The 18,013-nt window shown below is 42.3% G+C and overlaps 2 protein-coding genes across 4 annotated transcripts; one reads left to right on the top strand and one right to left on the bottom strand.

The window, feature by feature from the left end:
• The first annotated feature begins 3,283 nt into the window (after nucleotides 1-3,283).
• Nucleotides 3,284-8,297, top strand: LOC134623567 (NACHT, LRR and PYD domains-containing protein 12-like). Its single transcript, XM_063468648.1, has 4 exons — nucleotides 3,284-4,628; nucleotides 7,252-7,425; nucleotides 7,706-7,879; nucleotides 8,065-8,297. Exons 1-4 carry the CDS (start codon nucleotides 3,541-3,543, stop codon nucleotides 8,264-8,266), a joined length of 1,638 nt encoding a protein of 545 aa, XP_063324718.1. The 5' UTR covers nucleotides 3,284-3,540; the 3' UTR covers nucleotides 8,267-8,297.
• Nucleotides 8,298-9,982: 1,685 nt separating this feature from the next.
• Nucleotides 9,983-13,376, bottom strand: LOC134623566 (uncharacterized). 3 transcript variants are annotated; one of them, XM_063468647.1, is made up of 2 exons: nucleotides 10,972-13,376; nucleotides 9,983-10,691 (listed from the first exon to the last, which is right to left on the bottom strand). In XM_063468647.1, the coding sequence occupies exon 1, from the start codon at nucleotides 13,320-13,322 to the stop codon at nucleotides 11,628-11,630; it is 1,695 nt and encodes a 564-aa protein (XP_063324717.1). In that variant the 5' UTR covers nucleotides 13,323-13,376; the 3' UTR covers nucleotides 9,983-10,691; nucleotides 10,972-11,627. The 3 variants fall into 3 exon arrangements, with proteins under 3 accessions (XP_063324717.1, XP_063324715.1, XP_063324716.1); XM_063468645.1 differs by having other exon boundaries at nucleotides 9,983-11,035; nucleotides 11,129-13,376; XM_063468646.1 differs by having other exon boundaries at nucleotides 9,983-11,035; nucleotides 11,134-13,376.
• Between the last annotated feature and the right edge of the window lie 4,637 nt (nucleotides 13,377-18,013).

Below are 18,013 nucleotides of genomic sequence, written 5' to 3'. Positions count from 1 at the left end.
GTGCATTGAAGGACATTTCCTCGTCAAAAATGACTCCAAAGTTCCTCACAGTGTTACAGTTATCGAGAGTAAGATTCTGGTTAGATACCATATTTCTAAGATTTTCAAACGCTGCAGGAAGAAGAACAACAAAGTGATGACAGATGTTTGTGTGTGTGTGTGTTTCAAACAGGAAAAGCAGCAGAAATAAATCACAACCTGCCAGCGGTTTTGGAATTTCCGAGTTTCACCTGAACGCAGCACCCTTGTTTCGATGGTCCTGGGTGTTCTCAAACGCCTCTTTGGGTGTTTTCTTCCTGCTCAAAGTTTGTCTTTGCTGAACTTCGTGGAGTGGAGCTTGTTGTTGGTGTGTGTGAAGAAACTGTAAGTTTGCTTTGTTTCCTCCTTGAACAGTTTGTCTTTAGGAACTTTACAGTTTGTTCAGCTCATGTTTGATTTCTTCACACAACAAACTGTGTGTTTTTATTTCTGGTCTCTCCATTAAAGTCAGTGTGTAATGTTTTCCTGGCTAACATCAGCTGTGTGCAGTTTAGTTCCACCACAAATCTGCCGCTCCATAGTTCACGGTAACGATTTATGCAGCAGTGTTTGTCAGAAATGAAGGAGAAAATTTAGTTTGTTTGTTTGTTTTTTTTATGAGATTTTTTAATTTGTTTAGTATCTGAGGCTGAGTCACGGGACTGTAAAAACAGGATTGTTGGGTTTGATTTCAATACCCAACATTAATTTTAAGTGTTGGGTCTGCGCTTCCACAGGCCCTGCTGGTTTAGAGATTTATTCCCGTTAACGAAGCAAGACGAACAGCTCATCCGGTTTTTCACATGCTAGCATGGGAAGGATCTCAGAGCAGCCCTTCTGCCCTCGGTCTCAGACCACTTTGAAGAACCACCTTCCCCTGCAGCCTTTTATTCTGTTACACACAGTTTACAACTACACACATTGTAAAACCCTCCTATAGTTTCAGGCACTAGGTGTGTGTGTGTGTGTGTGTGTGTGTGTGTGTATGCATGCATGTGCGCATGTTTGAATGTGTGTTTGTGTTTGGGGGAGCGTTTGTGTGACTTCCTGCTTACCAAAAGGGTCATAAAGGCAGGTAGTTTACTAAACAAGAAAACAGAACCCTCACATAGGATGTCTTCCTACAATAAAACACTATTGGGCAATAGAAACAAAGGAAGGTCCTTGGTCATATAGGGCTTTGTAGTTGACGTCACACCGCAGTGCATTGTGGGATCGCGGCGCCATGTCAGAAGGCCACAAATCAAAACAAACACACTGTGTTGATAGCAGGCCTGCCAGAACCACGCTTAAAATCAGCGCAAAAGACAAAGGGCTGTACCGCGACCGATTGTACACAGACGCCAAGAGACAGTACTTGGAAAAAATACATCGGTAATGTGGACCCGTATGAAATAAGGCAGTGGAGTGGAAACCCAGACAGCCTACTGCCGTTGTCCTATCCCGATATCTTCACGTACCTTGTCTGTGGAGTCAGCGCATACACGGCGAATCATTTTTGGAATTATAAATTCCTGGAGGCGCACATCTAATTCACAAACGGTTGGGTACAAGATTTGGCCATTTTTAAGCCTCCACATTATGAGTACGTTGACCATATGACCAAGATACAGCCAGAGGTTGCACATAACATTGACTTCTCCTCAGCACCTGGCCCAAAAATTGCTCTAAATGAACAATTCACGATTGATGCCAGCTGTGCGTTGCCATGTAAAATGAACATACTTTTCTTTTCTGTTTTATTGAAACCACTTTACAGAAAGTACAGGGTGGGCCATTTATATGGATACACCGTAATAACATGGGAATGGTTGGTGATATTAAAGTCCTGTTTGTGGCACATTAGTATATGTGAGGGGGGAAACTCCTCAAGATGGGTGGTGACCATGGTGGCCATTTAGAAGTCGGCCATCTTGGATACAACTTTTGTTTTTTCAATAGGAAGAGGGCCATGTGACACATCAAACTTATTGGTAATGTCACAAGAAAAACAATGGTGTGCTTGGTTTCAACTTCAAGGATGGAGGGTCCAAATCAAAGAGCAACATGTCCTGGAGGTCGACATCACAAGTGTCCATAAACCAACAGTATAGGAGGTCGACCCAGAGGTCGATGGCACCAGAGTCAGCAGCAGTGACTGTAAAGCGGGCGTGGGTGACGACCCTCGGGTGGCTTGGTTGGCGGCCGGCGATTACCCAGAATGCTTAGAGAGTCAGAGGGAGGATGATGAACAGAGGAGGAGGAGCAGAGAGGCATTTGTGAAGGTCACAGTGGACTTCCTGAGGAGAATGAAGCAGGAGGAGCTGGCTGACCGTCTGCAAAGCAGTAAGAGAACTACCACTGGGAAAATGTAGCAGTCTTTGCAAACTTCAAAAAGCAAATGGCCTAGATCTTGGTTCCACTTGCCTCTTACCCGTGACTTTAGTGGAAATTTCAAATTCAGGATCTGACACAGACTGATTCCTGTTGTACAGTTCTTACAAGTTCATAGAAATTTCTGTTCAATTACAACCAAGTATTTGAGTTGATGATTGTAATTTTTATACAATGTTGTAATTTGTGTTTCAACCATTTTTTAATTAATGTTTTGTTTCCGTTACAATATTATACTTTAATGTATAATATTGTAACGGAAACAAAACAGGAAACAAAACATAAAAAATTGCTCCCTTTTTTATTAGGGCTACTTAAATTTATTTTGGGCTACCAAAAACTAAAGAGTTCCTGCCCGAAGGGCTACAAGGGATTTTGAAATTTTGCGAGCCCTGTATTTGATAAATTGTTGTTGGAGATAATTACTCCATTGTTCCTTTAGGAACTCTCATTGGAGTTTGTCATCATAACCTTAAATCCACACTGAAGAAGAAGTTCCAGTGTGTGTTTGAGGGCATCGCTAAAGCAGGAAACCCAACCCTTCTGAATCAGATCTACACAGAGCTCTACATCACAGAGGGAGGGACTGCAGAGGTCAATGATGAACATGAGGTCAGACAGATTGAAACAGCATCCAGGAAACCAGACAGACCAGAAACAACCATCAGACAAGAAGACATCTTTAAAGCCTCACCTGGAAGAGATGAACCAATCAGAACAGTGCTGACAAAGGGAGTGGCTGGCATTGGGAAAACTGTCTTAACACAGAAATACACCCTGGACTGGGCTGAAGACAAAGCCAACCAGGACATCCAGTTCATATTTCCATTCACTTTCAGAGAGCTGAATGTGCTGAAAGAGGAAAAGTTCAGCTTGGTGGAACTTGTTCATCACTTCTTTACTGAAACCAAAGAAGCAGGAATCTGCAGCTTTGAAGACTTCCAGGTTGTGTTCATCTTTGATGGTCTGGATGAGTGTCGACTTCCTCTGGACTTCCACAAAAATACAATCCTAACTGACCCTAGAAAGTCCACCTCAGTGGATGTGCTGCTGATAAACCTCATCAGGGGGAAACTGCTTCCCTCCGCTCACCTCTGGATAACCACACGACCTGCAGCAGCCAATCAGATCCCTCCTGACTGTGTTGGCATGGTGACAGAGATCAGAGGGTTCACTGACCCACAGAAGGAGGAGTACTTTAGGAAGAGATTCAGACATAAGAAGCCGGCCAGCAGGATCATCTCCCACATCAAGATATCACGAAGCCTCCACATCATGTGCCACATCCCAGTCTTCTGCTGGATCACTGCTACAGTTCTGGAGGATGTGCTGGAAACCAGAGAGGGAGGACAGCTGCCCAAGACCCTGACTGAGATGTACATCCACTTCCTGGTGGTTCAGGCCAAAGTGAAGAAGGTCAAGTATGATGGAGGAGCTGAGACAGATCCACACTGGAGTCCAGAGAGCAGGAAGATGATGGAGTCTCTGGGAAAACTGGCTTTTGATCAGCTGCAGAAAGGAAACCTGATCTTCTATGAATCAGACCTGACAGAGTGTGGCATCGATATCAGAGCAGCTTCAGTGTACTCAGGAGTGTTCACACAGATCTTTAAAGAGGAGAGAGGACTCTACCAGGACAAGGTGTTCTGCTTCATCCATCTGAGTGTTCAGGAGTTTCTGGCTGCTCTTCATGTCCATCTGACCTTCATCAATTCTGGACTCAATCTGCTGGAAGAACAACAAACAACCCCCAAGCGGCCTGACTTTTTAAAAACAAAAGAATCTTTCCACCAGACTGCTGTGAACAAGGCCTTACAGAGTCCAAATGGACACCTGGACTTGTTCCTTCGCTTCCTCCTTGGTCTTTCACTGCAGACCAATCAGACTCTCCTACAAGGTTTGCTGACACAGACAGGAAGTAGCTCACAGACCAATCAGGAAACAGTTCAGTACATCAAGGAGAAGCTCAGTGAGAATCTGTATGCAGAGAAAAGCATCAATCTGTTCCACTGTCTGAATGAACTGAATGATCGTTCTCTAGTGGAGGAGATCCAACAGTCCCTGAGATCAGGAAGTCTCTCCACAGGTAAACTGTCTCCTGCTCAGTGCTCAGCTCTGGTCTTCATCTTACTGTCATCAGACAAAGATCTGGATGAGTTTGACCTGAAGAAATACTCTGCTTCAGAGGAGGCTCTTCTGAGGCTGCTGCCAGTGGTCAAAGCCTCCAACAAAGCTCTGTGAGTAAATATGTTACGATTGTTTCATTCTTAAAATCGTGATTCTCCTTAACAAAAAAATCAGATGTGATCAGTTCAAAGAACCTAGCCTTTAAAAAAAAACATAAAAATAATGAATTTAATGATCATCAGTCACTCAGTCACATAAATTATACTTCTAATGTTTGACTCCAGCAGGATATTTCAGCATTTCTGATAAATTTTTGTCTGTAACTCTTATCAAAGGACAATCCAGTCCCAGCTTATAAGAACATGAGCTCTGATACTTCAGCCCCTCTCACAGGTTTATTATCCTCCTGTTGTTCACTTGTCTCCAACTCCAGGAGTTTTGTTCTTTTTTTCTAAAGCATTGACTTCAGCTACCAGACTGTACCTATATCTTTTTCTGATATTTGTAATTTAAAGTTTGGGTTTTGTCTCACCTTCAGTACAATCCCTAATCTTTCTCTTTTTTAAATATAAATCTCTGCTATGTCTCTCCTGATTGCATTCAGCATCGAGGGAAAAACTTTGGCTTCATAATTGAAATTGCCACTCGGGTCCTGTTTCTTGTCAATAACCATATCTAACTGTAAGGCTGCCATAACCAGAGTTCCCACAGAATTACAATGGGTTCTCTCTGGGTCCTCTACAGTTTTCTCCCACGGTCCAAAGACATGCTGTTAGGTTAACTCGTGATCTAAACTGCATGCAGGTGTGAGTGAGAATGGTTGTCTGGTTTGATATTTCCTGACAGCAAACATTCTCCGTGAAGTCTTCATTTCAGCTCATCCCCTTTATACACACCTTTTAACAGGAAGATTTAAAATCCAGTGTTACTCACAGTACACAGGTAATGAGCATAATAATTACTGAACAGAGACATCCTGCTGTGAACTTTGTTGCTGTGGATCTAAAATGTGAAAATGCATCTGAGAAGATTTTATTTCCAATCATGTTTTTATGAGGTTTAAAGTTTTTGAGAATTTCTAAACCAGAAGGTGGAAGAGATGGAGCTCATGATGACTGGCTCCTGCCCTTCAGCATGCTTTATGAAATTATCCAATGAAAAGAAAGTTGTCCTTTAGGGAGGGCAGGCCTTTAAAGGGGAATGAGCCAAATCAGCTTGTTTTAGACAGAAAATGAAACGAGAGTCTGCACCAGGGTTTTAATAGTTTTGCAATTTTCATTAGTTTTTATTTTTATTTCGTTTTGACTTCAGATTTTCAATTTTATTATGTTTTAGTTAGTTTTTACCAATTGTTTGCTAGTTTTGTTTAGTTTTTATTTTTTGGAAAATCCTTAGTTTCAGTTTAGTTTTGATTAGTTTCAGTTATAGTTTTAGTTGTGTTTGCAATAAAGTGTAACAAAATCCCAGTTTCATCATATCAGTCATTCTCTTCTGCTTATCATTGGGTATGTTGCTATTCCAGCTACCATACCCTGCACCCTGCACAGGTCGCCTGTCTGTCGCAGGGTTAACACGCAGAGACAGACAACTCACATTCCCACCTATGGGTTCTTTAAATAAATAAATAAAGGCAGATGAACAACCATTGATACCAGGCAACTATAAAATGTATATCTTGGCCCCAATGAGACTATTAACTCTTGCAGCACCGGGTGTTAAGGCAATTGACTCACACAGTTATGTAGATATCCCAGTCCTGTTGTCACGGGATGCATCACGCTGCCTTGCCTGGGGTTAGCTTCTGTTTCTGGGGATGAGGGTTGGGCGTGCTCCCTTACCTTCTCAAGGTAAGCTAGCTTAGCCTTCTTGTGCGAGCTTTTCAAGTGCACTTTAAGGTTTGTGGGATTTTTTTCCCTTTAGAAATGTCCCTCATAATTTGTCTCTTTCCACTACAAGACACTTGCTTTATCCAAAACACAGTCATATTCAAAGTAATCCCAAATTGGAAGCTGGTGCTTTCTCCAGACTTTTCCTGACATGATTCTGCGCGTGGACGGAGCAGCAACACAGACGACTCGACTAACGTACTGCCACCTGCTGGCATAATGAGATACAGCAAGAAAAAAACCTGGAAACTAAACTTAATTTTCACCCTTGACTATTGTATGACACACACACATCAACGAAAACTAAACACGTTTTTGCTATAAATTCAGTTAATTTTAGTTAGTTTTGTGAACACTCATTACAGTTTTAGTTAGTTTTCCTTTTTTTGTTTTTATTTTTATTTCTGTTAACGAAAATGTTTTTTCACTTCTAGTTTTCGTTATTTCGTTAGTTTTCGTTAACGATAATAACCTTGGTCTGCACCAAGTCCAGCAGGTGATGAATTATTTATAACTACACTTACAGTAATCACAGATATTAGTATTAATAAAGTGACCGACAGTACTATAGTACTGTAGTACCCACAGGCCTGTACCAGCAGGCACTGAGCTAGTGTCACTAAATCTACCTGCTCTTCACCTATTTCCATTTAGATACACTGCTGTAATTGTGTTTTTATAAATTTAAAGTATTTTTTTTCTCCCACACTTAAATTTTATAATTTATTGTAGTTAATTTTGAAATGTCATGTACACAGACTTATTATATTGATTATCTAGGCTTAATGAATAAATACATTTCATTTGATCATAAATATTATTTGGGGTTTTTTTGTGTTTTTTTCAGGCTGAGCAGTTGTAACCTGTCACAGGAAGGCTGTGAAGATTTGCTGTCAGTCGTCAGCTCCCAGTCCTGTAGTCTGAGAGAGCTGGACCTGAGTACCAACAGCCTGAATGCTTCAGCAGTAAAGCTTCTGTCTGCTGCAGTGGAGAGCCCACACGCCAAACTGAATATTCTGAGGTCAGATCAATTTATATTCGGTTTTTGTTTTGTTTGTTTATGTGTTTGTTTTTTGTTTTGTTTTTATCAACTGAGAAAATACATCAAACAATTCGTCCAGTAAAGGTAAACTTTATCCAGTTATTTGTTGTTTCTTAGCATTTTCAATCATTTCTAAGTTAAAATGAAGTTTTATTAACCTGCTCAGCATAAGACAATAAGGATTCTTTAAAATACAGGATTAGTTATTGCACCCTGATTATACTTTAACAACAGTCTTTGTTCATGTTTTTATTTTCAGACTCAATGTCTGTGAACTCTCAGGGGAAAACTGTGAAACTCTGTCCTCAGTTCTCAGCTCTCAGTCTTGTAGTCTTAGAGAGCTGGACCTGAGTATCAAACACCTGCAGGATTCTGGAGTGAAGCTTTTGTCTGCTGGACTACAAAGTTTAAATTGTAAACTGAATACCCTGAGGTCAGATCAAAAAACATTTTGTTTAATTAACCAATTATATATTTTATCCAAGTTCATCCATATGATGTTGTATCTTAGTATATTACGGTTTCCTCTAAAAATAAAAAGACAAGATTTAATATTATAAAATATATTAACAAACTTTATATGAGTATTTGTTTCATAGACTGTCTTTTATTTTTCAGACTGAGTGGCTTCAGCCTCTCAGAGAGAAGCTGTGAAGCTCTGTCCTCAGTTCTCATCTCCCAGTCCTCTAGTCTGAGAGAGCTGGACCTGAGTAATTCCAATCTGCAGGATTCAGGAGTGAAGCTTCTGTCTGCTGGACTAAAGAGTTCACAGTGTACAGTGGAAACACTCAGGTCAGGATTCAAACCTTTCCACATATGATCATTTAAAATGTGAATAATATTATTGCATAAACGGGTAACCTTTATAAATCTGTCAAGTGAACTTTTATTTACATTTGAGTGGATTAGACTTTGAATTACTATGTAAAAATTTTCATAGTTATATGTTCGTTTATTTAAAAAAAAAATGACTTCATGCACTGGCTAATTTAAAGATTTAGGACCCCTTTGTGTCCATAATATATACAATTTGATTTCTTTAGGAATAAAATGTCCAGATTACATGTTTTGGTGTCTGTTGGGTATTAATGAAAATATTATGTCTTTAATGACACCACATGTCCATATTTAAGTGGTTACTGGTGGTATTTGTTCACTGTTTATATTTTCCTTGCAAAGAAACATCTCAAATTTTACCATAACATATTTTAAAAGCTGTTTTGTCTAAAGGGATTTGTATCTGATTCTCTCAGTCAAAATGGTCAATTCAGCAGGACTTCAATCCAGATTTTCTGGGTTGATTCCTGTCTATATTTTGTAGGGTTTTTTTTTTTTACAGAGCTGCTGGTTCATATATTAGAATTTAAGTTTGTAGAAGTAAAGCCCCCCCCCACCATCACACCTCCTCCTCCATACTTCACGGTGGGAGCCATGCATGTAGAGACCATCCGTTCATCTTTTCTGTGTTGCACAAAGACACGACGGGTGGAACCAAAGATTTGGACTCATCAGACCAAAGCACAGATGTCCACTGGTCTAATGTCCATTCCTTGTGTTTCTTGGCCCAAACAAATCTCTTCTACTTGCTGCTTTTCTTTAGTCATGGTTTCTTAGCAGCAATTTGACCATAAAAGCCTGATTCGCAGAGTCTCCTCTGAACAGTTGATTTAGAGATGTGTCTGTTTCTGGAACTCTGTGTGATATTTATCTGGGCTCTAATCTGAGGTGCTGTTAACTTGCCATTATCCTCAGCAGCAGAGGTGACTCTTGGCCTTCTTTTCCTGGAGCAGTCCTCATGTGAGCCAGTTTTGTGGTAGTGCTTGATGGTTTTTGTGACTGCATTTGGGGACACATTTAAAGTTTTAGCAATTTTCTGTACTGACTGACTTTCAGTTCTTAAAATAATCATGGACTGATGTTTCTCTTTACTTAGCTAATTGGTTCTTGCCATAATATGAATTCTAACAGTTGTCAAATAGGGCTGTCAGCTTTGTACCAACCCAACTTGTCCTCTAAGTTCTGTTAAATCTGAGTATCATAAAGTAATGTGATAATATCACTTTATGATGATCAGACTGTGTTTCTACACATTTTTATTTGAATCATTATGTTAAAGGCTGTAGACTGGAGTGCTCGCTGCTTCAGGCTTTATTTGCACATTTAGCTTATTATAAACAGTGTATAAAACAGCTAGTACTGCTGGGACTTTATATCTTCAGAAGCTAACATGAGCCAATCAGTGATGAGTCTAGCCACGAGAGTTGTATGTTGCTGTGAGAAGAGTGGGGCTACATGCAGTGATACTAGTGTTAGCCATGTTAGCATGTTATCTTCAGCAGGTGGTCAGTGTGAGACCAGAAGACCGTCTTCATGAGCAGGGCTCCATTTCACTGCAGTGCCACATTCTTCATATATACATGCTGGACATTTTAATAGACTGAATATGTCACGGTCCCAGGTTTGGTGTTTTTGTAGTTTAGAGTTCTTGTTTATTTTTAGCTACTTGTAACACAGTAAGGGGAATTGTTGAAAAGAATATATAAATGGGCCAATAGGTTCGACTATAGGAGCACAGGGGTGTGTTTAAATGAGACACAGAGACAAGACTGTAACTCAAAAGAACCAGCCAACTTTAGTGAAATAAATCATACGGTTGACAAACACAGGTTAAAGGCACTTTACAATTGTAGAAAGGAAACTTACAATAATGAAAGAAAAGTAAAACACATAAACTACTAAAACAACGACTTGGCCAAGTGTTACTTTTGTTTTTCAATGTTCGGGTTTCAATGCTCGGGTTTCAATGCTCGGGTTCCAATGCTCGGGTTTCAATGCTCGGGTGCACCCTAGTAATCTGACTCCTTAACACTTATAGAAACAGATTACACAAATCTAATGTACACTCAAATGAAGATCTCACACTCTTTTCACATGTGGAGAATGTTCTACACAACAGCTTATTATTTAAAGTCCCAAATAAAAAATGTCCAAGGGGTAAAGTCCAAAAAATTCCCAGGGTGTGAAAGAAAATAGGGGTGAGAGAATGTCAGTCAGTGGTCTTATGTATAACCAGCCGTTTGTGAAAGTGTGAGTGATACAGTCCTACCACACCGCAAGGTGCAGCAGATCATCGAGTGGAAAAGAAGCAAATCTCAGTCTCTCTAAGTCCAGGTGGGAAGGCTCGCCATCTATTTCACCGGAGGAATCCACCTCAGGAACAATTCAGCAGACAAAAAAAACCTGACCTGTCAACAGACAGGGTCAGAAGAGCAATTCAAATATTAATTATGCTGTTCTAGCTATAATTCACAACTTTGAATTTTGTTGACATCATGTTCGACATCAATTTGCAATTAAAATACTCAAATTTGCAAAAATAAAACATCTCTCTTACACAAACTATGCATTACACCAAGTCAGTGCATATGTGACAACTATTAATCAAACAATTCAGATAAATTCAGTTTCTCAACGATAAAATGTGAAACAGACGTGAACTAACTGAGACATACAACATGTGCTCACCGATCTCAGTGCATCACGGCCGAAGACAATGGTATGGTGTCTCTCGGTCGGAAAATGCGGGGCTCTGAATAACGTAACAGGACATGTTGTTTTTTCTCTTTCATAACAGTAATACGACGTGAAGGAAAATAAACATAAGTTGCGCTTCAAGTGTTACCTTACTTCTGGAAGCAGATTAAGATGAACTTTCAGGCAGTTGATAGCAACCAGAGCTAACAAAGGCTAACAGTTTAGCTCCACGCAGTACTTTCTAAAGTCGCCAGAAAACTGCAGCATTCGCCTGTTTACTCACTGTGGCTACTCTTAACATGGAAGGTAGCTGATAATCAGCGAACTTATGTGCAGCATAGTTGGTTGCAACTTATATCTAATACTTTTTCCAGCTCAAAAGCTTCAGTCTCTCTTTTCTCCTGCCAGCACGCGACTACCTCCACACATAGCAGCGAACACAGAGCAGGTGGGTGGGACATACAGCGGCAGGCTGCTTTCCCATTGGCCAAAGCATACTGGGGCCTGTGCATTCTGATTGGTTGAGCAGGCTGTCCATCTCTCCTCATATCTATCACTCCTTAAAGTGGTACCCTCATTTTATGTGGGTTACACCCTCCCCTCTTGATGGTATGCCCGTCCCTGGGCATCTGCAATGTGGCACTGAGTTACACTGCTTTGACCTTTCCAACATAATTGCTAGTTGGATCCTCAAATCCATTTAAAGAGCTAGTCAATGCCTCACTAAGGCCTTGGAAAAGAGAATTCACCACCGTTATCAGGGGATTCCCAAGTTTTACATAATGCAATCTCTTGGGCTTTGCATGCATTCTGTTAGAACGACGAAGAGGAAGAGATGGCTCATCATCTTGAAATCCGTTATTTTGGATCATCACAGGTTCAGGCTGTTCGGTAACAGGTCTGTTCACATCACTCAATCCTTCATCACATGCTGCATCAGAGCTTGTCTCATCATCTGGAGGTGCTTCCTCAGACTGCTGCAATTCTGAACTTTGAGGAAGTCCTTTGGCTGAGTCAAGCCCAGGCAATATATTTGATTCAGGTGAGTTGTCACGTTCAGGTAAGTTGTCATGTTCAGGTACATCCTGAATCACTCCTTCACCTTCCTCTACTACAAGGGATTCAGTGGCAGGAGGATCAGGTGGAAGTGAAACTGTAGGCACCTCTGGTTCTGCTGATAGCCTGACCACACAAGGAGGTTGACTCAACTTGTGAGTTTCATGAACTGGGACATATACGTCGGGCTTTGATGTAATGAGAGGGCGAAACGTCCAATCAGGTACATCGTCCAGATCAGAGGGAATTTCATCTTCGCTCTCAACAACGGAACACTGCCTTGTTCTGGGTCTCCTGTTTGGATGGGTTTTGACTGTCTCGGGTTCTGCAGCTGCTGACAGAAATCCACATGGGAGAAGCAAGTCACGATGTAGAGTCCGCACAGGTCCATCTTTACCCTCAGGTTTAACTGTGTAGACCGGCATTTCTCCAGCTCGCTTAAGGACAATGTAAACATCCTCTTCCCACTTATCTGCCAGCTTATGTTTTCCACGGAGCTTCACATTTCGTACAAGAACTCTGTCTCCAGTCTGCAATGTTGATTCAACAACTCGTCGGTCAAATCTGGCTTTGTTGCGACCTGCATTCTTTTGTGCATTACTGGTGGCAATCCGGTAACTTTCTTCCAAACGAGATTTTAGATTACCGACGTACTGGGAATGAGTCTGCTTAGTAGCATTAGTGGGCAACCTAAAGATAAGGTCGATGGGCAGTCTTGGTTGCCTCCCAAACATCAATTCATAGGGGGAAAATCCAGTCACGTCACTCTTCGTACAATTATAAGCATGTACCAGAGGTTTGACGAAGTCTCTCCAGTGGAGTTTATCTGACCGATCCAGTGTCCCAAGCATCTGGAGAAGAGTGCGGTTGAATCTCTCAACCGGATTCCCTCTAGGGTGGTAAGGGGTTGTACGCACTTTCTTCATGCCAGTAAGTTCACAGAGTTCCTTAATGGTCTTTGATTCAAAGTCAGGACCCTGATCACTAAGAAGCTTTTCGGGAAAACCATAATGGACAATGAAGTTGTCCCAGAGACACTTTGCTACAGTCCGTGCTCGTTGATTTGGAGTTGGCACTGCTACTGCATACTTTGTAAAATGGTCAGTTATGACCAATACATCTTTTGTGTTTGAGCGATCTGGCTCTATTGATAAAAAGTCCATGCACACTAGTTCGAGAGGTCTGCAGGTCTTAATGTTTATCAACGGAGCAGCTTTCTCTGGAGGTGTTTTTCGACGGATACATCGCTCACAAGATTTGACCATTTTTTCTATGGTCATGTGCATTTTCGGCCAATAAAATCTGGCCCTTGCCAAGTCTACTGTTCGTTCGACTCCAAGATGGCCCATATCATGATGAAGACTTGTAAGTGCTGTGGCTCTTAGCTCCTCAGGGAGCACAAGCTGATATGAGGTGTTGGGACCATCTTGTCGCTTACGGTAGAGCACTCCGTTCTGCATTTCAAGCCGATTTAACTCTCTGAGTAACAGAGGAAGTTCTGGTAGCTCTAACCTAAGGCTGGGAGGTGGAGTTTCGCCAGTCTCCAAGAGTACAATCACTGCATTGATAGCAGGGTCCAATGTCTGCTTTTGCCTCAACTCCTCCTCAGAAATTGAGTGGACAATTGGAAGCCCATCCACCTGCTCCTGTTGGAAGCAGTCGGGAATAGCTGTGGACTGGTGAGTGAGGGATTCAACTAAGGTCAACCCAGAAGTGGTAGATTCAACATTAGCTACGGCTGAGGTGACCATATGGCGTTCACAAATGGCCTGAATTACATCCGAGGGAACAGTCTCCGGACTTTCAGGGTTGCTCAGATGGTACAGTGTGAACTGCCGGATTCTCTCACTCTCCTTCTTAGATGCATAATCATCCTCTGGTGGACTGTGATGACGGCGCGAGAGCGCATCAGCATCCAGATTTTGTTTTCCCGCTCTGTACTGAAGACTAAATGAATAGGTGGAAAGACTGGACAACCACCTATACCCTGTTGCATCAAGCTTTGCAGAGGTCAAAATGTACGTAAGAGGGTTGCTGTCAGTCACTACTACAAAGTCTGTACCATATAGGTAGTCAGAGAATTTTTCCGTGACTGCCCACTTAAGGGCCAAGAACTCCAGCTTATGGGCTGGGTACTTCCTCTCACTTTTTGAAAGACCACGACTTGCAAAAGCTATGACCCTGGACTGTCCATCTTGTACCTGGTACAATGCAGCACCAAGGCCAATGGTACTGGCGTCCGTATGTAAAACATATGGAAGCTGGGGGTCTGCAAATCCCAAGATTGGAGCTGAGGTTAGCTTTGCTATTATTTGGTCAAAGGCCTCCTGACATTGAGGTGTCCAACGCTGACCAAAGGGTTCCTTTGGGTTGCGATACTCTGAATTTGTGTTTGTCCTTGGCTTGTTGTTCCGCTTCCTCATTGGTGTATAGCCTGAGGTTAGTTCGTTAAGTGGTCTGACAATGACAGAGTACCCCTGAATAAACCTTCGGTAATATCCAGCAAATCCTAAAAAGGACTGAAGTTCCTTAAGATTTGTGGGGATCGGCCAGGTCTTTAAGGCCTCAACTTTGTCAGGGTCAGTCTCTACCCCTCTTGCGGAAACAATGTGACCAAGGTATTTTACCGAGGTCTGAAAGAATTTGCACTTTTCTGGTGCCAGTTTCAAGCCATATGACATCAGTCGTTGCAGGACACACTTCAAGCGCTGTTCATGTTCCTCCAGGGATGATGAGAAGACAATCAGGTCATCAATGAACACCAGGACCTCTTTGAGATTCATATCTCCCACACACTTCTCCATCAATCTCTGGAACGTCGAAGGCGCATTTGTGATCCCCTGGGGCATCCTATTAAATTCCCAAAATCCAAGTGGGCAAACAAATGCGGTCTTATGCTTGTCTGCTTCTTCCATCTCGACCTGGTAGTATCCAGACTTAAGGTCTAGAACCGAAAACCACTTAGAACCCGCAAGAGCGCTGAATGCATCTTCCAATTTTGGAAGGGCATAGGCATCTTTGATGGTCTGCAGGTTCAGCTTTCTGTAGTCCACACACAGACGAACAGAACCATTCTTTTTGCGAACGACAACAATGGGGGAAGCAAATGGAGACTCAGATTCTCGTATGACACCAGAATCAAGGAGTTCCTGTAGATGTTGTCTCACAGCATCCACATCATTGGGATGTATGGGACGCGCTCTTTGTTTAAAGGGTGTCTCATCACTGAGTTTGATATGGTGTTTGACTTTGTCAGTGTGCCCAAAGTCCAATTCGTTTTGAGAGAAGACATTTGGCATGTCGTTTAACATGTTTGTAATTCGCTCCTTCCATTCAGTGGGTAAGGGCGAATCTCCAAAATCAAAGCTCAGTTCTGAGGAAGACTTAGCTTGAAATTTAGAGCAGTCTGGTTCTCTGACAGTTTGCTCTTTGTGTAGCACTTGCACTATGGCATTAACATCTGCCACAGGTGTTTTGGGGGGTATGACAATGTCATGGTTGGTTTCATTTCTCACTACAACAGGGAGAAGACACTGACGTTTGCGTGGTAAAGTGACTGCAATTGCTGAAACTAGCAAGCCATTTGGTAGTGAAGAAGCTGAAGGATGTTCAAGGACAACATCTCTTTGCATGTTCACAGGATTTACATTGACAGAGGCCTCCAGGACGACTGTCTGCCCTGCAAGAACGACTGCAGGCATCTTACCTGTTAGTTTTGCACAACCAAGGCTACCAGAGTTAAAGTTTCTTTGTCGTATCTCAAGTATTTTGAGAACTGCTTGATACCCATTAAACAAAGGCTGAAAGGGCGAAAGCTTCTGGTAATCAGCATAGAGGACATCAAGGGTGTTTGTGCCTATGAGAACCTGCTCATGGGCTGTAGAGCGGAGATGGGGGATAACCAAGGCCAGAGTGTGCACATCAATATCAGAGCCTACAAACTCTTTAGGAAAGGTGATGGTAAGCTCAACATATCCTAAGTAGGGGACAGACTGGCCATTGGCACCCTCCACTTCAAGCAGCTCATTTAAGGGATGAATGGTCAGATCTGCAAGATGTTCTTCATAGAAAGACTGGGGTACAGTTGTGACTTGTGAACCCGTGTCCAAAAGACAGTTTGTATCTCTTCCTGCAACAGTTACTTGAGCTGTGGTCTTAGTTCCTACAAGGCCATGTGGAAATTTTGATCCTTCCACTTTAATGTTTTTAATGGCAGATTTCAGGATTTTGGGACTGACACCGTGAGACTCCACTCCCATATGTCCCTCTATGGGAGTAGACTTCAGTTTAAATGTGTCTCACTTCGAGAAGCATTAGAGGCTTCCCAAGCAGCCTGTTTTTCTTTCAGCTGTTTTTTCTTAGCTGCTACAAGCGAAGGATTTGGCGCTTTATCACAAACTGAGACAACATGGCCATCCTCCCCACACTGGAAACAGTACCATGGACGTGGTCTGCTGTTGATTTTAAATGCGGAGGAATGCTGACTGGCCACTTTTGGTCTCACACCGTGGGTGTCAGGTGTGACACACAGAGGGACGGACCTCGCTTTTTGCTGCTTAGGTTGTTTCGGCTTATGATTCTCAGATACAAGACTCTGAAGCTGAACGCTTAGGTCAGCAACTTGTTGCTTTAGTGTCTCAAGATCAGACTTGTCCACCAGATTATTGGTGGTGTGTGCGAGTTGCACGTGTGACATGGCGTGCTGCTTGCTAGAGTTTTGGGCAGACTTAGCATGACTAAAATGCTGCCTCATGCGACTCAATTTTGCCGCCTGTTTATCTTCTTCTGTCCTAAGAAGAAGCAGCAGCTCTGCAAAGGAAGGTGGGTTTTCTTTTTTTTGTTCTAGTTGAAGATCGATTATTAATGTATTCTCCCAACAACCTCGAATGAACTGCTTTAAGAGCTGTTGGTCAAAATCATGAGCAGACACACCACCACGTCTCATGGTTCTACTTAATGCAGTGTGCAGCCTCTGCAGGAAAACGGAAGCTCTCTCTCCATCATTTTGAAATGTGCTCATGAACCTAGCGTACAGCTCATCACCATCTTCGACTGTTCCGTAGGCAGAATCAAGCAACTCAAGATAAGCAGAGGGTCTAGACTGTGGACTCAGATGTTTAATCATCTCGGAAGCAGGAGGAAGCAGACTGTCTAGTACACGATGTGTGCAGTGCAGATCAGACACAGAAGGATCCCTAATAAGGATTTCAACACTAGCTCGCCACGTATCATAATCTGCCTCATGGCTAGGACGTGGGCTCTTGCCTGAAAAAGCCCTGAGTCTACCAGATGAAGCGAACTGGGGTGAGCTCTCATTGTTGCGCACTACATGTTCAACAACCACTCGCTGAACAGCAGTTGGGTTAACATCGATTATGGGGCTAGTAGTGGCCCCAGAAGAGACTGGAAGAGTCTGTGAGGGGCTGAAATCAGTCAGGTTTTCACTGAAATTGGGAGAAGTAAGAGGCTTACTTGCGTTATTTGGTGATGTCAAAACTGTGGAGTCTAGAGGTGCAACTGATTGAGGGTTCTCAGAAAATGAAACGTCTCCCTTGCTGGTTAAGTCTTTCTGTGGAAGTGGGCTCTGTACAGTTGAGGATTCTGGACCAGTTTGAGGTGATTGGGAAATAGCACTTTCTGTAGATGAAACCAGATTTTTAAGTTCTTCCTTCAACATCTCCTCTAATGAATTTCCACTCAGTTTGGCAATTTCACGGAGCTGTTCCATGTACATTTTAGTGGCTTTGTTTCTGGCATCAAGGGTATAAACACTTCCTAAGGCCTTTAACTCATACACAATGCCTGCTTGGGTTGTGCTTGGAAGCTGCAGAGGTAACAGTGGCTCCAATGTGTGCATGGCAGTCTCATGTGTAAACTCGATGATCATGTGCTTATGGTAATCTGACTCAGGGTCGTCTAGACGAAAGTAACGGTTGATGGAACCATATTTTTGGAGGAAAATGGACACTTCCTCATC

This window comes from Pelmatolapia mariae, unplaced genomic scaffold (genome assembly GCF_036321145.2).
Source record: "Pelmatolapia mariae isolate MD_Pm_ZW unplaced genomic scaffold, Pm_UMD_F_2 NODE_ptg000755l+_length_29485_cov_1, whole genome shotgun sequence".
Lineage (NCBI taxonomy): Eukaryota > Metazoa > Chordata > Actinopteri > Cichliformes > Cichlidae > Pelmatolapia > Pelmatolapia mariae.
Note: the sequence above shows the minus strand (reverse complement) of the source record. Positions and strands in the feature narration are given on the sequence as shown.